The sequence below is a fragment of the Cnephaeus nilssonii genome, assembly GCF_951640355.1.
Source record: "Cnephaeus nilssonii genome assembly, chromosome: 7".
NCBI lineage: Eukaryota > Metazoa > Chordata > Mammalia > Chiroptera > Vespertilionidae > Cnephaeus > Cnephaeus nilssonii.
The window spans coordinates 91,020,485-91,041,669 of record NC_137078.1 but is presented as its reverse complement, the minus strand read 5'-3'; the positions used below and the strand labels follow the sequence as shown (position 1 = coordinate 91,041,669).

Genomic DNA, 21,185 nt, shown 5'->3' with positions numbered 1-21,185 from the left:
GCACATGACGGGGTTGCGGGCTCGATCCCCAGTAGGGGGTGTGCAGGAGGCAGCCAATCAATGATTCTCTCTCATCATTGATGTTTCTATCTCTTTCCCTCTTTGAAAATAAAAATCTATATATATTAAAGCCTAAGTGACCAGACGACTGACTGTCCAGCCGACCGGCTCACCAGCAGATCAGCCGGTAGCTATGATGCACACTGACCAGCAGAGGGCAGACGCTCAATGCACAGGCATGGAAACACAGAACAGACTGATGAATCTCAGAGGGAAGTGGGGAGGGTGGGAAGAGATTAACCAAAGATCTTATATGCATACTAGAGGCCCAGTGCACGGATTCGTGCACCGGTGGGGTCCCTGGGTCTGGCCTGCACTGGCTCTCCGACATCCCCCGAGGGGTCACGGATTGCGAGAGGGCACAGGCCAGGTCGAGAGACCCCACCGGTGCACGAATCCATGCACCAGGCCTCTAGTATATTAAAAAAAAAAAGCGTGAAATGTCGACAGAACCCGGCCCTCACATTTACTGTTTGCTGTGTACCAGGCTCGATAGCTTGGTGCTTGAGAGATTGGCAATGCCCAGTCAATGTGAGCTATTATCATGACCACAGCCTCCCCGGGCACATGCTGTTACCGAAAAGCAGCCTGGTGTAGGCAACAGAAACTCCACCTCCCGGAGCCTCCGTCAGTTTTTCCATCTGAGAAGTGGGTAGAACAACCAGCCCAGCTTCAGAGGGTTGTTCTGAGGGTCTGATGAAGTGGGTGTAAAACCTGGCCCAGCGCCCTCCGTCCTGAAGCCCTGTGGCTGCCCCGCCGGAGCTCCCGTTACCTGCAGCTCGGCTGCTGTCACTTTGTGGTAGATGAGCTCCTCGTCCCGGCGCTTCTCCTGGGGGATGGTGATGTTGGCCAGCGTCGTCTCAAAGTCCAGGATCTGCTGCATCTGGGGCCGCACGGCGGCTTCGTCCCCGCCGCCCAGCAGCTTCCCCAGCTGGACCATGTAGTTCAGGTACCCTGTCAGCACCTGTGGGACCCCCCGCCTGTCAGTGGCTGCCACCACTGCCCCTGTGGCCCAGCGCAGGGGGGGAGGGGCTGGTGCCTTCCCCGGGCGCCCACCGGAAACAGCTTCCAGAAGGAGTTTGGCAGTGCACCGCTTCACGGCTCCATGCGGCCCTCGGGACCACGGCCACAGGCCCCAGGGGGCTCGGTCCCTGCTGCCCAGGCCCACATTGCCTCCCGCATGCTCGTCCCACCAGAGCCATCTTTCAGTGCCTGGGACTCACTTTTTCTCAATGTTCTCGGTGCCCCCCCCACCCCCATCTAAATTAGGTCCCCAGGTTACTTTCTCCATTCACCTTTCCTCATCACCATTTGTCATTATGCCTCTAATTGGTGGTTAATTAACAGCTGCCTCCCCTACTAGACCTGAAGCCCCACGGGGCAGGGACCAGGCTGCCTTGTTCACCACTATCTCCCCAGCATCAGGCATAGTAGGCACGTGCTCAACACATGTGGGTGGGATGATGAGTAGACAGATGTCGAACCCCAGGCCAGGTCTCCCCGGGACACCACGGATGCAGCCACGGGGATGGAAAGGCGTGGGTTTTAGAGTTAGAGGGTCTGGACAGGAATCTCAGCCTCGGCTAAGTGACCTCGAGCAGATCACGCATTGTCTCTGAGCCATATTCCCTCCTCTGCAACAGGCAAGGTAAAAATAATACCCAGGGACAGAGGAGGCGGATGAAGGTCAGAGGAGACGTTCAGTATGTGCAGGGTCACCAGAGGGCCACAGGTGCTGTGAGCAGAAAAGGCCCAGCACCCCCGGATGGCAGGGCTGTACCGCTGCATCGCTCTAGAACAGGGACACACAGCACCTGCTCCTGCCTATGGAGGCCCATGATGCCGGGATGTGAGTCAGCCTAACTCTGGAATGGGACACCCTCCCTGCCAGGGACTGCGTGTCACCTGTCAGGTAAGCGACACCTCTGGGTTCCTCTCTGGCTTCAAAGACCTGAACACTCAGGGGACACGGGGTGGGGGACGAGCCATGGAGAGCTGGGGCGGGAGCCATTCTCTTCGCAGAGGCCCACTCACCTTCTCATTTTCCGTTTTGTTCAGGTAATAATCCCTTGAGGGCAAGCCCAGGCCAGACTGGTCCACCTGGAGAGAAAGGCGGGAGTGAGAGGGAAGCTCCTGTTGCACACCCACCCCGCAGGTCTCCACCCACCGGGAGGGCCCCACAGAGCCCCCCTCCTCTCTCAACGCCTCCCAGGCCCAGCAGAGCAGCTCTAGTTCATGAAACACTGCCCAAGACGCAGCAGTGGTTAAGAGCCACTCACAAGCTGCGTAACCTTGGTCAAGTTACTGACCCTGCCTGATCCCCAGGTTCCTCATCAGCCAAATAAGGGGGGGGGGGGGCGGGCAATAGCTAACCCTCAGGGCTGGAAAAGGGATTCAAGGAGAGAGTGCCAGTAAAGGGCTTGGTGAGTGGGGGGCTGGTGAGGAGTGTCAATTCCTGATAGTTATGGCCTCACCTTGTCAGACCTAGAGCAGGGGTTATTATAATGCATTTGATCTCTTCTTGGCCTTCTGGTTAAGATCAAGTGTACAGTTCATTTCATTGGTAAGGAAATGGAAGCTCAGAAAGGTTGAGGCACTTGCCCAAGGTCACACAGTGAGTGAATGGCAGAAATAGGTGGAAACTCAGCCTTCATGGAGAGAGAGATGGACTCCAAGCCATTCCAGGCAGAGATACAAAGGCTGGAGGCTGAGGTGGGGGGACCAAGACGTGGCTCCAGCTGAGCCTAGGGGTTGACATCACCCCTGGAGCCCAGTGACATATCAGAACCCCGAAGATTCCTTGGAGGTGCAGCAGCCCCACCTGCCCCAGGAGGCAGCCTGCCCTTCCAAAACTTCTTGCCTATAAAGCTCTCACCATTGGGAGCCAAGACTGTCTGCCAGGCCAGGGCAAGTCCCCTCCCCAACTGCCCCAAGGCAACGCTGGCTAAACTCAGAACAGGCCATGAGGTCCTGCCCTCCTTCCCGGAATGCCAGGTCAGCTCACCTGGATCACGTTGCTGTTGGAGTTTTTGGAATCGGCGCTGACGTAGACGGAGAAGAAGGGCGAGGTGCGGTAGTGGGATGTGACCACCTGCAGGATCTCCTGGAAGTTGTCCTTGTCCCAGGGCCCTGTGATGTTCCAGCCCCCGAGCTGTGGGGAGGGAAGGAAACAGGGAGGTGATGAGATGGCGGGGAGACCTGGGTGCGAAATGTGCTTCTGAGGCTGACATGCTCTGCAACCCTGGTCAGCCATCGGACCTCTCTGAGCCTCAAGAGCAAACGAAAGGGACGGTCTTCATTAGCCAGAGATCCCGGATGGAGCAAAGACACACCCTCGACAAGGGAGCCGTGGGTCCACATGGCAGCTGCTCCCTGGTGGCTGCTCCCTGGCGGCTGCTCCCTGGCGGCTGGGGGCGGGATGGGAAGAAGGCTCTTCCGGAACACTGTTTATTTTTTTAACACTAAGTCACATGAATGTCATTCCTATTGAAGCATAAATCCAATTGTGCCTAAAGCACCAAATTTCATTTATTTTTAAGTTGTACTTATTTCTTTTTCAGTTACAGTTTACTTTCAATGCTATTCTATATTGTTTTCAGGTATAAGGAAAGCTCTATATTTTAAAAAAGATTATCTATTTTAGTTTCTCTCAGAGTTAGATTTCCTTGGTGTTCCTGGTTAGGCCCATGCTGGCAGAGGGGAGGGAAGGTACAGTCCCGGGTGCCCACAGGTCCCCACCTGCCCCAATGCCTCCCCTGAGCCGAGCCGGGAGGCGGGGCCTGGAGGGAGCAAGGGCAGCTAGAAAATACCCTCGGCCACCCTGGTGTGTGCCAGGCAGCCTGGCCGCCCCGGGAGGCCATCCAAGGCTGCCGGGAAGGTGCCCAGGAAGAAGGACTCTTTCTCCAGGTCAGGGGGCCGGGGAGGCCCTGGTCAGAGGGCGGGCTCTGCTTCTGCTCCAAGACTTGCTGTTGGTCCTTGTGAACACCCCCCCCCCTCTCACACAGACACACTCTCTGAGGACAAGGAAGCAGCAACACAGAGAACACTTTCTCTGTAAATACAGCCCTGTCCCACCCACAGCCGCAGAGGCACACGTGTGTGACAGACATGCCCACACACATACACACACGGATGTCCAGCAGGGGTCGCTCAGTGGCTGAACATCAACCCCTGAACCAGGAGGTCATGGTTCGATTCCCGGTCAGGGCACATACCGGAGGTTTGGGGCTTGATCACCAATAGGGGGCGTGCGGGAGGCAGCCAATCAATAATTCTCTCTCATCATTGATACTTCTATCTCTCTCACCCTCTCCTTCTCCCTCTCCCTTCCTCTCTGAAATCCATAAAAATATATTTAAAAAAAAAACAACAAATACACACCCGGACAGTCCCACCCACAGAGAGATGAGCATGCACACGCACACGCACACGCACACGCACACGCACACTCACACAACCCTGACACATGTCAGCAGACAGGCTGCACCATCCACGGCCGGTCCTGCTGGCAGCTGGAGCTCGGACAGAAGCCAGAGGGGCAGGCAGGCGGCACGGGCGGGGAGATCCGGGAAAGCCTGCCGCAGGAACTCACCCTCTCAATCAGCTCCATCAGGGGCTTGGCCTTCAGCTCCTCGATCTTGGTTTCGTTCATACACGCGCGGTAGTACACCTGGGCCTTCTTTTCTGCTTCGCTCACGCTGGCTGTGGAGTTTTCTGGAATGACAAGAGAGCCGTTTGCGACATGCCCCCACGTCCCGCTGGGAGCTCGGGGTGGTCCTCCGCAGGCCTTGGCTGTGAGGGGTACGGGTACCCCCCCGCCCCCCCCCCCCCCCCCCCCAGCTAGGGCCCTGCCTGTCAGGGCAGCGGTGAGGAGCTGTCAGAGCAGGCACGGGACCGCCCCAGGGCACAGCCGGGCAAACTGGAGGTGCCCCTGCTGTGAGCTGCCCGCAAACCAGAAGACACTGCTTCCCCCGCCCTGGTGGTCGGGTGTGCAGACGTGTCCCCGGTTGGCAGCGTGGGCGCCCAGCTGGAGGGCGGTCTGCTTCCCCGCTGGCCCCGAACACCCCCGCCCGGCGCGTGGGGCAGAGGCCTGTCTTGGCTTCAGGTCCCAGATGGCCTTCCCGGTGATAAAGACTGGAGCTGGGCGGCAGCCTTAAAGGCCTCATTCATTCTATGGCTGTACTTTCAGCGTCGTCCTCCCAGAGCCCGGCACGTTCCTCAGACTAACAGCGGACTCAGGGGCTGTTTGCCATTTCCCTTCCCAAACCCGGCAAGCCGCATCGCAGCCCCTTACACTCGGGCCCCTGGGAGACGGTCCCTCCTCCCTGTCCTTGGGGCCCCGGTCCAGATGCCACCTGCCGAGGGCCGTGCTCCTGTATGTACGAGAGCACAGGGCAGGGTCCCAGCTGCACCCTGGGAAGGCGACCACTTCCTGCTGTTCGGGTCACAAGGACCTACTATGTGCCTGAGCTTTTGTCTCAGGGCCCGCCCCTCCAGACCCTGGGTCCCCGACCTCTTCCGCTCCCTCTGTCCAGCTTGCTCCCTGGGAGCTCCTCGCTGCTCTGGCCACTTGGCCTCAGTTCGTATTTGTCTTTCCTGGACCCTGAAACTCCTTCCTTTGCTTCCTTCCAAAAACACCCCAAACCCCACGTCCTCCATGAAGACTTTTTGGTCAGAAAGTTACCCATTCATCCTCTAAACAGATGCTTCCTCTGGGCAGGCTTTGGGGGTGCAAAGACAACCTCCCTGTCCTCTGGAGAAAAGCCAGGTGGGGTGGGGGGACGACGAGAGCGGGCTGGAAGAGGTTTATGGGGGGAGAGGAGGACCTGTCATACTTTCAACAATAAAGATTTTAAAAAAAGGAAAAGCCCGCCCTGGCCCTTCTGCATGGGACACTGTCCAACTCTCCTCGGCCTTCAAGGCCCCTCTCAGGGGGTCCCCAAGAGGTTCATTCATGTAGGCTCTCAGCACTGAGCACCTACTGGGTGCCAGGCCCGGGGCTGGGCGCCAGGGTTTACAGCCACGAATAAGACCTGCTCCCCACCCCCCGAGGAGCTCCAGGTCTGAGAGTAAACACAGACGTACAAAGAAATGAACCTCGAGACACCCAAGTGCTTTAACGCCCATGGTTTTGGGACCCAGAAAAGAAGTCCCACGCTTGGGTGGGGTGGGGCCGGGGGCCTCCGGAGGGCGTCCTGGTTGAGCTGCTTCTGGAAGATGAAACGTTACTCACCAGGTAGGAATGAGGGCGAAGGGCACTGGGCCTGGGGGGAGGGGGAGGGTGTGAGGAAAAACAAGCCTAAAAGGGCATGCGGTTTGGAGAAAAGAAATCCACTCGCAGCCGGTGGGTACAAAGGACGCGAGTCACTTCCTGGCTGGTCTAATCAGCCTGCCCGGCCCTCATCCTGCAGCTCCCTGCCCCCAGTTCTTACCCTGAACAGCACCACCGTTTCCACTGGCTGGAGAGGTCAGCCCTGCCTGGCTGAAGTCAGGGGGAGGCTCAGAGAGGGATGGGGAGCTTGCAGGGCGATGGGGTGACAGAGTGCTGGGAGCAGTGATGAGAGCTATGGGGGCACACAGCCCTGCAGGGCAGCACCTGCACGTCCCCGTGCCCCTCAGAGCAGGAGAGCTCCCTGGAGGAAGGGCAGGGACTTGTCCCTGCTCCTCAGACTCAAAAAGCAGCAAAGCAGGAAAAGCGATGTGTTCCCCACCCCCTCCCAGGGGCTGCGTTTCTATGACAACACCTCCCAGCAGCTAGGCTCCTGGAAGGGGGAGCACGAATCCTCACGGATGTCGGGCTGGCCACATCTGGCTCTGGCCGTGACCCTGAAATGCCAGGGCCAGCGTCAGGGGAGGTACGCTCTGTGCGCTCCAGCCCATCAGGGGGCCGGGCACTGCCCTCCCCCAGGGCCCCAAGGCCACCCAGATAAGAGGCCCACGGAAAGGCTCCAGGGACAGGCTGGCTGCGCTCCTTCCAGCAACTTCCAGGCGGCCCCTCCCCCATCTGTTTGCAATTCCCCAGGGGCCTCCGGGGAGGGGCGGGAAAGCAGCCAGCCTCTTTCCCTCCTTCGGGGTTCAACACCCCCCCCCCACTCATTTCCCCACAAATATTACTAAGTTCTTATGGTTTGGCGGCTGCCAGGCTGAGTGGGGAGGTGGCATAGGCAACATGGACACGAGTCTGCTGTCATAAAGCCGGCAGCCCGCACAAGGCCCGCAGCCCGCACCAGGGTGAGACAGACAGACTGACAGCCGTATGACAGTCACAACAGCCTCGGATTACACAATGGGGCACATGTGATAAGAATGAGTCCTTGGGCCAAAACCGGTTTGGCTCAGTGGATAGAGCCTCGGCCTGCGGACTGAGGGGTCCCAGGTTCGATTCCGGTCAAGGGCATGTACCTTGGTTGCGGGCACATCAGCTGATCGATGTTTCTCTGTCATCGATGTTTCTAGCTCTCTATCTGTTTCTAGCTCTCTATCCCTCTCTCTTCCTCTCGATTTTCAATAAAATATATTAAAAAAAAAAAAAGACCCTAGTCATTAAAAAAAAAAAAAAAAAAAGAATGAGTCCTTAGGGGGAGGATGGCCCGGGAGCCGGGGATCCCTGTGAGTTCAACGTGGAGTGGACACGGGCTGCCTCGCCCACCAGTCCGCCCACCAGTCCGGGGCCTGGTCGCCCCTGCTCCCCAGCGCCGGGTGGGCACACAGCACCGAGTCCATCTGGGGGCCGAGAGGGTGACGAGGTGCAGCTGCACACTGCACGGGGAGGAAATGAGGCAGGTGGGGCAGAAAGGGACAGGAGTGAGGGTCCCACCAGGAGTCGGTGTTCATACCCCGATTCCCTCTCTGGCCTGGCTGGGGCAGGAGCCCTGGAGAAGGGAAAGCCCCTCCCCTGCTCACCCACCTCCTCACAGGGCACCTACTACCTGGCAGGCACCAGGGGACAAGAGCTGAAGGGAGATGGCCAGGCGGGCGGCCACTGTAACAGTGAGTGGTGGGGGCGGGGCCAGGTGGCAGCAGGAGAGGGGAGAGAAGCAGTGGGAGTGGGAGAGAGAGCAGTCAGTCCGGCATGCTGCCCAGGTTTCTGGGTCTGAGCAGAGGGTTGCTACTGAGGTTCGGAAGACTGGGGTGGGGGCGGGGGTGGGAGTGGAATGCTGTCCAGATGCCTATTTCATCCGAGATGTCTATTAGGCATCCACATGGACCTCTCTCTGGGTGGGGGTTTACAGAGCTGTGTCTTGAACGTCTTGGAGTCTGAATGGACCCTGGAGTCTACAGACACCTTAAACTTGGCTATGAGCCCCAGACCACTCATTCGCCACAGGGGCAATATTGCCCCCAAGGGGGAGAGGATTCGTTCTTAGGGGGTAGAAACAACTTACTATTTTTATTGGTAAGGGGGTTTATTTTTTTTTTCCTAATATATTTTTATTGATTTCAGAGAGGAAGGGAGAGGGAGAGAGAAACAGAAACATCAGTGATGAGAGAGAATCACCGATCGGCTGCCTCCTGCACGTCCCACACTGGAGATCAAGCCCGAAACCTGGGCATGTGCCCTGACCGGGAATCGAACCATGACCTCCTGGTTCATAGGTTGATGCTCAACCACTGAGCCACGCCAGCCGGGCCCAACTTGCTCTTTCTATGTGCACATACAGTACGTAACAGGTACACAGTATATTTGTGGTGTTACACTTTTAGGAGGGGGCAGTAATGAAAAAGATTGAGAAACACTGCTGGGCGGATCTGGGCCCTGCACCTCCCAGCTGCCACCTGCTCCCTGCCGCCTGGCTCCTGCTCCTCCCCTTCTTGCTCCCACGGTCCTGCCCCAGGGCCGCTGTGCTCACTGTTCCTCCTGCTTGCCACACTCTAACCCTCACATCCATGTGGTCTGTTCGCTCACTAAATTCAAGTTTCTGCTCAAATGTCCCCTCCTCAGAAAGCCCACCCTTTCTTCGCCACCTCCTCCCTCTCAGGCCCCACATGTTCTTTGCTTTTTTTCCAAAGCCCTCATTCTTCACAATCATATTATTTATTTACTCATTTATTTGCCTATTGTTTGTCTCTCCTGATGGAATGAACCTCCACAGGAAAAGACCGTCATATTCCTGACGCAATGTCTGGCACATAGTCAGGGTGCAATACAGAATCACTGAATGAATCAATGAATGAATGAATGAGTGCTCTGGGATCTCCACAAAAAAAAGGTGTCGACTACTTTGGCCTGAGGCTTGGGTGCAAAGTGAAACGAGCCACAGTTTCCTCTCTAGGAAAAGCTTGGTTTCCTGTAAGACACCCTCCCTGAGAAGGTTCCATGGGATCAGCAGGGAGGAATCAGCAGGGCAGCTCCCAGGACTGAGGAGATGGTGGCCCCAGTGGAGATAATGTGGCAACCCAGGGCCAGGCCACAGGGCTCCCAACGGCCTGGGTCCTTCCTCCTAGCGAACCAGAGTTCCAGAAACTTCCTCAGTCACTCCCCCAAAGTCGCAGGGAGGAAAGACAGCACACCCTTTCATCGTCCTGCTTCTTCCTCTGGGAGTTTATACTGGCACAGCCTCTACCTCCCGCCTCTCTCCCCGGGAGGAACCAATGCCCAGGCCGCTGGGCGGCTGCAGGAATGAGGGTTACTGGGAATTCTGACCAGGAGCAACTGGGGCCCCAACTCCACATCAGAGCAGGACCAGTGTTTGTCTTAGATAAACCCACAGACTCGGCTCAGACAATCCCAGGCCTCAGGAGCCCCATCCTGTGAGGGGATGTGGGGACCTGATAAAGGAGGTGCCTTTTGCTGCAGAAAGAATCAAAAGAATAATAACACGGCCACCATTTCCCGTGCCTACTTCAGGCCACGCCCTGGGCTGAGAGACCTGTTCGTCAGCACCCTGACGCCCTGAGGTGCACAGGATCACCTCCTGTCAAGGAGCCTGCCTAGGGAAGCAGAGCGAACAGGCAGCACACTGGACCTGGAGCCCAGGCATCCGTCAGCCTCCCTGAGAAAACGAGCTGCTTCCTGTGTGTGGGCGTGGCTGAGTGTGTGCATCTTGTCACAACAATCTCCACCAGTGGGTGTTAGCATCACGCCCAATGGATAGGCAAGGGGTGGGGTAACCGGTCCAAGGTCACCCAAGTGAGTTCCCGAGGCTGCCGGGACGGGAGCCCGAGCTCTCTCCGCTTTCCCTGCCTTGCCTGCAGGCTGGACACCCGCTCCCATCCTCGGGTCAGGTCGTCCATCGGGCCAGTTAACCGTTCCCCAGACGTGAGGGAAGGGCCGGCGGCCGCAGCCACGGTACTGGACAGAAAGCACCTCCTACAGGTTCCAGGTTCCGCAGGAAGATGAAACTACATTAGACGGCGAATACTGGAAAAACAAACCCGAATAAAAATACAAGAGTTGTCACAGGTGACAGGATTAACCGCCCAGTTACTGACACGGACAAATTTAATGCTACAGGAGTAACCCTGTATGTGTTTCTCAGGGGGACGTGTCGGGGAGGAGAAAGGAAGGCTGCTAACGTTCTCTTTATGGAGTCTGTATTGCCTGAATGGTTACAACAAGCAGGCGTGAATTTTTTTTTGCATGTATCACTCTCATAACACAAGATGTAGTAAATATGACAGAGACACAAAACGTCATTGTAGCGGGAGCCGGAGAGGCCCCTGGGTAGCCAGGGGAGGCATAAGGAAGGAACAAGTTTGAGAAAAGTCTCGCAGGCCTGCAAGGGGGTGGGGTAGGGACTCCGGATGGCAGAACAGTCTGTGCTAAAAGCACACGCTGGCAAGCCCAGGGCAGGCCCAGCCCAAGAGGCGATCCTTCCCCTGATAAAGGGAGGACACACTCTTGTCTCCTATGAGGACAGCCCGAGCTGGCAGCTGGGTGGGCGGCAGCGTCTCATGGATGAGGCATCTGTCTCCTGCAGTGAGGTCACTGCCCTCCAGCCGGCAGGCTGCAACGACATGCCACGGTGGCACTAGGCCTAGTTCAACCCCACCTGCTACAGATCTGCCTGGATGTCCTCTGAGGGGCGAGGGTGAGCTCACTGTCAGACAGGGGAGGTCTGCCCAAGGTCACGTGCCAGCTGATCCTTACAGCTGCTCTGCATGGCCAGCTGACAGGCCTCACCGGCACTCTGCCTGTGCCCTCTCCTCCTTCCACCTGGGGAAGCTCACCCCAGGCCAGCTGGGACAGCCTGGCACCCCCTCACCAGCCCCCCCACCCCCCGGCCTGGTCCACTCCCCATTGGCCTCAGCTCCCTCCTGAAGCCCGCTGGCTGACCCCTTTGTCTTGGGGAAGCTGAAACCAGCTTGGCCTGAAGCCCAAGAATGCACTGGCCCACGCTCCTGAATTTTTTGTCACCCACTCACCTGTCTCCTGGCTTTTCAGGCATTTCCAGGTACCAAGGCCCGAAGGTGAAGGGCCATTTCCAACTAGTTCCCAGGAGTGGGCCTGGGAGGAGAGGACCCCAGGATACACCTCCTGGTCAGTATGACATGGGGGTGGCCCCAGCTACTGTGTTCACCAGGCCTGGGCCAGGTCTTGCCCAGCCTGGAGCTCGACCACACAGGAGCTTGAACCACTGTGGCCGCTCCGCAGCCTCCGCGCGGTGAAGGTGACTCAGCAGAGTCAGTACAGAAAGCATGTGGGTTGGAGGCCCCACAGCCCTGGGGCTGAACCCCAGCTCCACCATTTCCTAGGAAATACATTTCCTCTGTGTGTGTGAGCCTCATGTGTAAAATGGGCAGATACAGCCTACGCCATGGCTTTAATAAAATACAAGTAAACAGCTCAGCACGATCGTGGGCATGCCCTGATAACTGGTGCATCCAGTGCTTCCGTAAGAAATAACAGAAGCAATAATTACTCTTCAAATCCCAGCGAACCCACAGGACATCTCTCGCAGTGCTCTGAGCTAGTCCCCACTTCCTGCGGGCGGAGCAGCCGCTCTGCAGTCACCCCCTGGCTAGGAAGGAGCCTGGGCAGGAAGTCACCTGCCACACCAGCAGGTGAGAGCACTTTCTCGGTGCCAGGCTCTGTGCTAAGCACGCTGACCCTCACCTGCCAGTCAAACCGCACAGGAACTTGGTGTGTGAGGTGGCATCGTCACCCCCATTTTACAGACAAGGAAACGGAGCTGGAGAGAAGCTGGTTCATCTGTTCGAGGTCACGTGGGTGATAGGCTCGCATGCCAGGGCTGCCTGACCTCAAAACCCTGCCCTGTGGCCTCCTGATATCACCAGACCCTGGACCAGGGTCAGGGGCTTGAACACACGGCTCTGGCTGTTCTGTGCCCAGCTCAGTGCAGCTCCCCACCCATACCTGACCTTCAGGGACTGGGTGGATGTAAGGCCAGAGCCCAGGACTGCAGGCCACTCCTCATGGGCCCTGCCACCTGGAGGTGGACTCAGTCCTGGCACACACCCAAGGTCCTCCTGATAACTAGCCCAGCCCCAGAACAGCAGGTCAGGATCTCAGGCACCGTACACAAGGGCCGGTTCTGGGCCTAATTGGGAAGTTAAAGGGCCTGCCCATATGCCTTACTTCTCCTGTACCCTCTCGGGGCGAACGGCTCCCCAGGGCTGGAACCCCTCTCCATCCTGACTGGCAGTGTGTCCTTGGTAAAGTTACCTAAGACTTCTAAGCCTCGGTTTCCTCATCTATAAAATGGGAACCACAGTGCCTACATCCCAGGGCAGCTGTGTGGACAAGGGGGGGCGGGGGGGGAGGGGCCTCGGGTTTAAAGAGACTGGTACAGTGCATAGCACGTAGCAGACACTGAGTAAATGTCGGTCTCTTTCCCTCTTTCCTTCACTCCCTCAATGCTCTGAGCTGTCTGCCTGCAGGCTTTCTCCAAGGCGAAAAGGAAGCCACAACTGTCCCTTGTACCTGAAGGAGGTGGTGTGGACAGGGGAAAAGACACATGACCGGAAGTCAGGCAAGTGCCAGCTCTGCCCCCTACCAACCTATCTTGAGGATCTGTTTCTCCATCTATCAAGCGCTTCCTAGCTTCTACCCTGCAGGATCAAATGGCTGATATCTACAAAAGAACCTCTGTAAACTCTAAAGTGCTGTGCAAAGGTCAAGGGTGAAAAACAGTAACACCATCATAAACAGAGCCACCACAATATGCCAGGCCGATTCAAACAAAGCACTTTGTATGTATTTTCCCATTTAATTTTTATAACCTAAAGGAGGCATAGTTCCCAGTGTACTGATGAGAGACGAAGCCCAGAGAGGTTATGTAAGTGACCCAAGATCACACAGTAAGAGCACGAGGCAGAATTTGAACCCAGAGGTACTAGCCCATCTTGTTCTCTCACCGGGACGATTCCCCCTCTGGTTGACGGTGCTTGCCCAGCTCCCAGCTGTGTCTTTAGGTGCTGGGAAAGGGCATCCCTGAGTTGTAGTCTGGCTTCCACAGACAAATTTGCCTTTTAAGCTCCAGCTTCTGAAGTGAAAGGCTGTGTCCCTTTCAAAGGCACTTGGGTAGCACAAAGCAGGCAGGGGCTTTGCTGTCCAGACATACAGAGCAGCAAACCCTGTTCTGATCCTCAGGGATACAAGCAGGAGGCTGTGCTACTAAGGGGCTCCCTAGGGGCCCTGCCCAGGAGCTGCTGGGGGCCAAGAAGGAATGGTGGGTGGGTTTCACCCAGCAGCGGCAGCGCCCCCTGGGGTGGAAAAGAAAGGTCTCTTTTCATCTAAAAGACACAATTGCCACCCTGGCCAGGTAGCTCAGTTGGTTAGAGCATTGTCTCAATACACCAAGGTTGCAGGTTCGATCCCTGGTCAGGGCACATAGAAGAATCAACCAATGTAATACATAAATAAGTGGGACAACAAATTCATCTCTCTCTCTCTCTCAAATCAATTAAAATATTTAAAAAATAATTTTAAAGTAAAAGACACAGTTGCCTGAAATTCCTAACCGTCAAATTAGAATCTTTTCTTATCTTTTAGAAAACTCTCCTACCAGGAGGTTTCTGGCCCTTTGAGATTTGTCCCCTTTTAGGCATCTTCTTCTACTTTACCTACTTTCAAAATTTTTATTGTATTTTACCTACTTTTGAGTATCTTGAGGGTCGGTTGTTTTGTTTTTAAACTTAATATGTATTTGTCGAATCTAAGTTCTCTTATTGATGGATTAACTGACTGGCTTTTCATGATCTAACCTCTCCCACCATTTGGGGCCCCAGGATGGGGTCAGCAAGAGAGAGAGAGGGCCCCAGATATCGGTTGCTAAGGGGTTCAAGCCAGGCCCTCTCTATGTGACAGCACTTGAGTGTCGTGATTTCACGCAGAGGACGACGACCCCAACGGGCAGATGTTAGTTCAGCGCACATTATCGAGGGAGACAGCTGCAAACAAGACCGACATGGGATTCTAATCTAAGATAAAACCATCGACGCCAACGTCAACTAGAGGTGCTGAAGGCCTCACAAGGAGCAAAGAGAACTTTGGCTAGAGGCTTATCAATTATCAGGAGGCCAAGGAAGACTGCTGCCTACAATGAGTAACTCTCAGATAAACTGTTAGGACTTTTTTTTTTTTTATGTTTTAATATATATTATTGATTTTTTACAGAGAGGAAAGGAGAGGGATAGAGAGTTAGAAACATCGATGAGAGAGACACATCGATCAGCTGCCTCCTGCACATCCCATACTGGGGATGTGCCTGCAACCAAGGTACATGCCCTTGACCGGAATCGAACCTGGGACCCTTCAGTCCACAGGCTGACGCTCTATCCACTGAGCCAAACCGGTTAGGGCTAAACTGTTATGACTTTTATCTGCTCACCACCTTAAAAATCTAACCTCGGGTGCTCAGCCTTGATTCCTTTCACTCACAACTTGCAAAAAAATCAGTCAAAACTAGTCAACAGCTAAGTTGCAGCTTGAAGTCACAAAAGCAAAGACCACGCTGCTAGTTTTTGTGCACCTACTATGTGCACACATGCCATGCTAACACTTTACATGTGTGCTCTCTAGTCCTCCAGACTCTGCAGCTTGGGTAGGATTAGTCCTGCTTTACAGATGAAGAAACGGAGGCTCAGAGATAAGTAACTTAGGCACACAAGTGATGGGACAGGCAGGCGTTCTAACCCACTTTCACATACTCCAAAGCCTCTGTCTTCCCCTCCAGCCAAGCTCCTCCGTTGACTGGCCTGGCCAGGTAGGTCCTGCTGACAGCCCCCTGCAGGGTGCTTACCGAGGAGGTGCTTGATGATGGCTTGGTTGTGTTCCCAGAGGTTGCTGAATGTCCCCCAGCGCGAGTGGCCATCAGGAACGGGGTTGGTTTTGATCCAGCCGCCGCAGGCATAGGTGAAGAAGTCCTGGCAGGGGTCCACCCTGGGGTCCATGGAACTCAAGATGGAGCTGGTCACTGAGACGCAGGCCTGGCTGAGGCACACCGGGGGCGCTCCTGGCAGGGGACAAGGACAGGAGGCCAGTGAAGGGGGGGCAGGGAGGAGGCTGCAGGAGTACCGTGCAGTGACCGGGGCCCTGGTGCGCCATGCCCCACCCTGGTCCTGACCAAACAGATGAGGAGTTGGATGGTCCCTAGACCCCTCCAGGGAAATGATCTCAGTAGGTTCTCTATTTCTTGGCTTATAAAATAAGACTTCTGTTTAGCTGCCTAAAATCCTTTCTATAGCTTAACAGTGCCCCGAAACAAGTCCTTCCCTCTACAAATATTCACTGACTTTTTATTGTTCCCTGGTGTTCAGCAAACTCATTCACTCATTCATTTGTTCATCAAGATAATGACTGAGTACCTTTCAGGTTCTTGCTGAGCGCAGTGTGTGTGTGGTGTGTGTGTGGTGAGGGATATGAAAGGTGTAGTCCTTTCCTTCAAGAGCTAGTAAGTTAGTTGGGGATACACATCATAAAGGAAAAGTCAAAAGACAACAGTAGGAAAAACGTCTGTCATTCATTCTACAAACATAAGCTGAGTGTATTTAGCATGTGCCACACGGGTGGTACAGGCTCTATGGTGCCGGGACTCAGGAAGAAGAAAGACTTTCAAGAATAGAAGGAACTATAAACAATCATTCCCACTGAACACGAGGCAGGAGGGTGACCTCATCGAATCCTCAAAAGAACCAAAACCGAAACAACCCTGAGATCATTTTGCTTACGGCCATTTTCGCAGAGGAAACTGAGGTACAGGGAAGCTAAGCACCCTGCTTAGTGGCCAACGAGATCTGAAGGACACCCTCTCTCTGTCTGCTCTGTCTGCTCTGGGCCTAGAAGGGAGTTCTAGAACTCCCTAGAAGGGAGTTCTCCTGATGAGGACCCCCTGCCAGGAGGCGGGGCAGCCCCATCTGTCAGATGTGGCCTAAGGAGGGACAGCAGTTGGTGCAGGTGGGCAGTGGGTGGGGCTGCAAATCCTACAAGTGCCCCCAAAACACAATGAGCAGAGAAGTCAGCTTCCTCTGAGCCGGTTCTCACAAACGTGGGCAGAGTGTGAGGGCTGTCCGAAGGCCAAGGGCAAGAGGAGCGGGCGGACCCCTGCCTCAAGTTCCACCAGCGGGCTCTAGCAAAGGACCCGAACTGCGGGCGGCCTCAGCTGTGGCCCGGCCCGAGGCAGCGGGAGGAACCTGACTGCGGGAGCCAGAGGCCGGAGATCCAGGCTGGTGACTAAGAACAGGCCCAGCGGAATCCTGTTGACACAGCTGTGCCGGCGACAAGAGGGACTGTTTCCTGAACACAGCTCTGCACCGGGTACTTCACGCACATTCATGATCGCATGTAGGCCTCAGGACAAGCCTCAGATACAGGCGTCACGGCCCGATTAAAGATGAGGGAACTGAGGCTCTGAGCGAGAGAGGGGGACAAGGTCACACAGCTGGCGGGCAGAGCAAGACTAAACCCAGCCCGTCCTGCTGCAGCAACTCTATGGCCGGGGGTTCTGGCTGGGGGTTCCCGCTTTCCCTCGCTGCCTCTTTGTCGGGAACACTGGGGGCTACTACGACCTCTGGTGAGTTCATCTCCCCCCTGCACAGGGAGGCGTGAGGCAGGGCAGGCACTGTGAGCTCAGACCCGGGTTCAATTCCCAGCTTCTGCTTCTGGCTGTGGGCCTCGCACACGTGACCTCATCTCTCGGAGCCTCAGTTTCTCCATCTAGAAATGAGGGAGAACAGCAGGACCAGTTTCACAGAGATGATGAAACGACCTCACGGCCGGGCACGGGGCTCAGCTCGCTCAAGTCTTAGGGTCCCAGGCTCCCAGGCCAATCTTCAGAGAGTAGAAAAGAAGGCACCGGCTGGCCGGGGCAGAGTCACCTCACTCCGAAACAGAATGCCAGCCGGGGCTGAGTGGCCTGTAGGCAATTAACATCTGCTGAAAATGCAAAGGCCTTCGGGTTCAGTAAGGGCTCGGAGGAGCTGCGCAACAGCCCAAAAAACCAGGGTGACTTTATTTTGAGGTAATCACTTGTTTTGAGATGTCTATACAACAATTAAAAATCATTGAGCCATTAGGCATGAAAACAGAGGAGAAAACGGTAGGGATCTCTCTAGATTGATCATCTTAAGCGAAGTTGCATGCCCCACTCCCCACCAGGGAAGGCGCCGGAATCTTTACGGGAGGTGGGGGTGGGGAAGAGAATTTCCGTGTAGTTTGAAAAAGCCTATTCACTATTATGATATAACTTCATATTTGGAAAAGGAAAATAATACTTATTGTTTTTGTACAACCAACTACAGGAAGTAAAGCCTGACAAAATCTTGGCTGCTGGGAATACCCAGAAGACAGCGTGAGAGGGTGATTCTCAGAGAGCAAGATCCACCAGTGTGTGTGTGTGTGTGTGTGTGTGTGTGTGTGTGTGTGTGTGAGTGAGAGAGAGAGAGAGAGAGAGAGAGAGAGAGAGAGAGAGATTTGTAGTTATCAAAAGGGGACTTAGGTTTAAAACAAAGTAAGGAATCAGTTCCCAGGAATGGCCTGAGTTAATCACTAAGCACTTTAAGCACCTACTCTGCTAGGCACAGGGCAAGGTCCCTAGGTGATGCTTAAGCAATAAGCTTTGATAATTTAACTATTTGATGGTTTGTAGGTCCTTTACCAGCCAACCATTCCTAACCCAGAAGGTACTTAATGCATATTTGATTAATTAATTGTTTCCAGGCCCACCCTCATCTAATGTCAAGGTCAATACTCAAGGCTCCATCTCCTTGGGGAAACCTTCCCAGACCCTCATCCCTCTCTGGCTGCCTGGCTGTTGAGATCTGACCACAGACTAAGGGGTGTCATGGCCGTCTCCCTGTCTACCTCCCCCACTGGAATGTGAGCTGGAGGGTAGGGCAACATCTTATGTGCTTTTGTATTTCCTTTGCTCAGCATTGTACTTGGCACCTAACACTGTCCAATACAAGTTTGATGAATGAATGAATGAACGGATGAATGAGTGAGCTTTGTCTAGCACTTGGTCACCACCTGTAGGGGCAGAAAATATTTCTTCCTTTTAGGACGGGCATGATCACTCAAGAAAGCAGTGCCCTAGCCAGTTTGGCTCAGTGGATAGAGCGTCGGCCTGCAGACTGAAGGGTCCCAGGTTCGATTCCGGTCAAGGGCATGTACCTTGGTTTCGGGCACATCCCCAGTAGGGGGTGTGCAGGAGGCAGCTGATCGATGTTTCTCTCTCATCGATGTTTCTAACTCTCTATCCCTCTTCCTTCCTCGCTGTAAAAAATCAATAAAATATATTTTAAAAAGAAAGAAAGAAAGCAGGGACTGGTCCCAGGCACTTGTCTGGACAGTACCTGGCCTCCACACTGAGTTTGTTCTGCTGCTGCTGTTTGTAAAGCACCCGCACGTTTCTAGAAGGGAGGGTGCAGCAGGAAGGTGGATAAATATGTATTTAAGAGCCCAGACATAACTTATAGGTGGCTCTTTCAGAACCCATAGAGAATTTGCTTTGTCTGGCCTTATGTTTGCTCAGATGTGGCCGGTGCCAGCACCTGCTGCTGGGTAATGAGGTTCCTGTCAATATCCGGGGTGGCCACTGCTTTCCCAGGCCCGGGCAGCTAACGAAAACACATAGGTTGGCTCATGGGTCACCTGATCCTGACCCAGCTCCACCCAGAGTTCCTTTCACCCAGGTCCAGGCTGGGAAAACCCTTCTACGTCCCTGAGAAGACTGGGGTTGAGGCAGAAACAGGATTCCTTCCCATCGGCCCCTCGGCAGCCCGATCACAAGGAGCCACCCTTTGGGGGTCCCTTCTGGTTTCTGGTGGAGAAACATCTTGGGAACTCCTGGGCCAGTCTCAGGGCGACACTGGCTGCTGGGGCTGGGCAGAGGAGGGTGGGCAGAGTCCACACTACCCGGCAGAGTGTTCTGAACCGAAGCTGATATTTAGGCAAGATGGCGGCTACAGGACAAGAGTGATTGGTAGAGAAAGGCTGTTCCCAGCTTTTCCTCCTTCTTGTCCATTGCGTCCTTTACTTATTCAATTTGCAAACGACTTGCACACCTATGGCAGTGCAGGCATTATGCTAAGTACATATGCTTAAGAGCGTGGACATCTTTAATTAACCAAATTTGCATTATGCTCCTGGCGGATGGATGGATGAATGAATGAATGAATGAATGAACAGATGCTTGATACAGGAGGGATTAGGTGAGACTCAGATAAGTCCTGCCCTCTCTCCAGGCCCCCAAACTTTTTCCTCATCCCAGTCCAGCAGGGCCACCCAGGAGGGCCAGCAACCTCGCAGTGGACAAGGCTCAGCGAAGCCTGGGTGGCCGTTCCCAGATCCCGGAAAGGTTCACAATCTCTCTGATGGGATGAGTGACCAGGTGACCAAGTCTGTGGGGTTGGGCCCTCAGGTCAACCGAGGCTGTTCAACGAGGTGGACAATCTGCCATTGGGAGGCGAGGTGCTGGGGCACAGGGAGTGAGAGGCCTTGAAATCAGCTGGACTCCCCACCCTTTCCAGCTCCATAAACGCCTACCAAACATCGAGCCTGTGTGAGGCACTTGGCTAGATCCTCTCAGCCACAAGCAGAGAACCAGCCTCGGGCCCCGGACAGCAGGATGGGAAGGGCCCCAGTCACATCGCTACCCAAGACAGGACAGAGGAATGCGATTACAGAGGTACACAGAGGTCAGCTGGGTCACGGGAGGACAGCTTTTCTGGGAGTCCTCACGCTGGTGCACCCAGATTACAAAGGGAGGCAGAGCCTGGGCTCTGGGGCCCAAGGGCCTGTGGTTGAATTCCACTTCCCCGTCCCCCCTGTATAACCTCGGGCAAGTCGCTGCCTCAGCTTCCTCATACGTAAAATGGGGCCACAAGTAACCACACCTCACGGGGCTGCTGTCAGGAGGAAATGAGACTACATTTGTAAAGATGAGGTGCGGTATTTGGTCCATGAAAAGTATTAAGTAAACGGAAGTCACGATGGCTGTTTTGTTGGAACAAAGGATGGTGGATGGTGCCAGCCTGCGTGTCTCACCAGCCCACACATCCTAACGACAGCAGCACCCCCCGCTAAGGTTAAGGAGTCCTGGCAGGCACCAGGTCCGTGTACATGTTATCTCTAACCCTCAAAGCCACCCCCAACTGGCCACCGTTTTCCCTATTAAAGTGGAGAAGACATAAACCCTGGGAGATGAAGTGACCTGTCCAAGGTTATCCTACAGCTGGGCCAGGATTTAGACTCATGACCTTCGGACACGGAAACCTTCACACCACCCATACCGCCAGCCCTCCAGGTCTCAGCAACCAGAGTCCGCCAGACTTGGCTCCCTCTGGGGCCTTGGAGGCCAGTCCCAGGGGAGCCCCTTGCACAAGTGGACAGAGCTGAGGGTAGGAATGAGTCAAGCCCACAACGCAACACAGAGGCACCTACTTGTCCGGTACTGGATGCCCAGCACTGCCACACAGGCCACCAGTCCTGCTGCCAGAAGCGCCACCAGCACCACCAGCCGCTTCTCCACCTGGGTCCGCTCGGCCCAGCATCTCTGGCCGCTCCGGGGGCTGTGGAAGTTCACCTGCAGGGAAGGAGGCAGGAGGGGTGGGGAGGACATGAGCCCAGGGCCCGCCCTCCCCAGGAGGAAGGGGCTCCGAGGCAGGCCCAGGCCCCGGGGAGACATCGGGGTGGCCCTCCTGCCTCAGGGGTGGTCCGGTTCCCA

At 55.2% G+C, this 21,185-nt stretch overlaps 1 protein-coding gene across 2 annotated transcripts in view; it reads right to left on the bottom strand.

Moving 5' to 3' along the window:
- Nucleotides 1-21,185, bottom strand: part of ECE1 (endothelin converting enzyme 1) — a 99,481-nt gene that overhangs the window by 23,392 nt on the left and 54,904 nt on the right. For both annotated transcript variants that reach the window (XM_079776737.1, XM_079776736.1), the window contains exons 3-8: nt 20,903-21,044; nt 15,264-15,476; nt 4,652-4,773; nt 3,065-3,211; nt 2,095-2,160; nt 833-1,024 (exon numbers count right to left, since the gene is read on the bottom strand). In XM_079776737.1, coding sequence (XP_079632863.1) covers nt 833-1,024; nt 2,095-2,160; nt 3,065-3,211; nt 4,652-4,773; nt 15,264-15,476; nt 20,903-21,044 — 882 coding nt within the window. The remainder of the gene's footprint in view (nt 1-832; nt 1,025-2,094; nt 2,161-3,064; nt 3,212-4,651; nt 4,774-15,263; nt 15,477-20,902; nt 21,045-21,185) is intronic.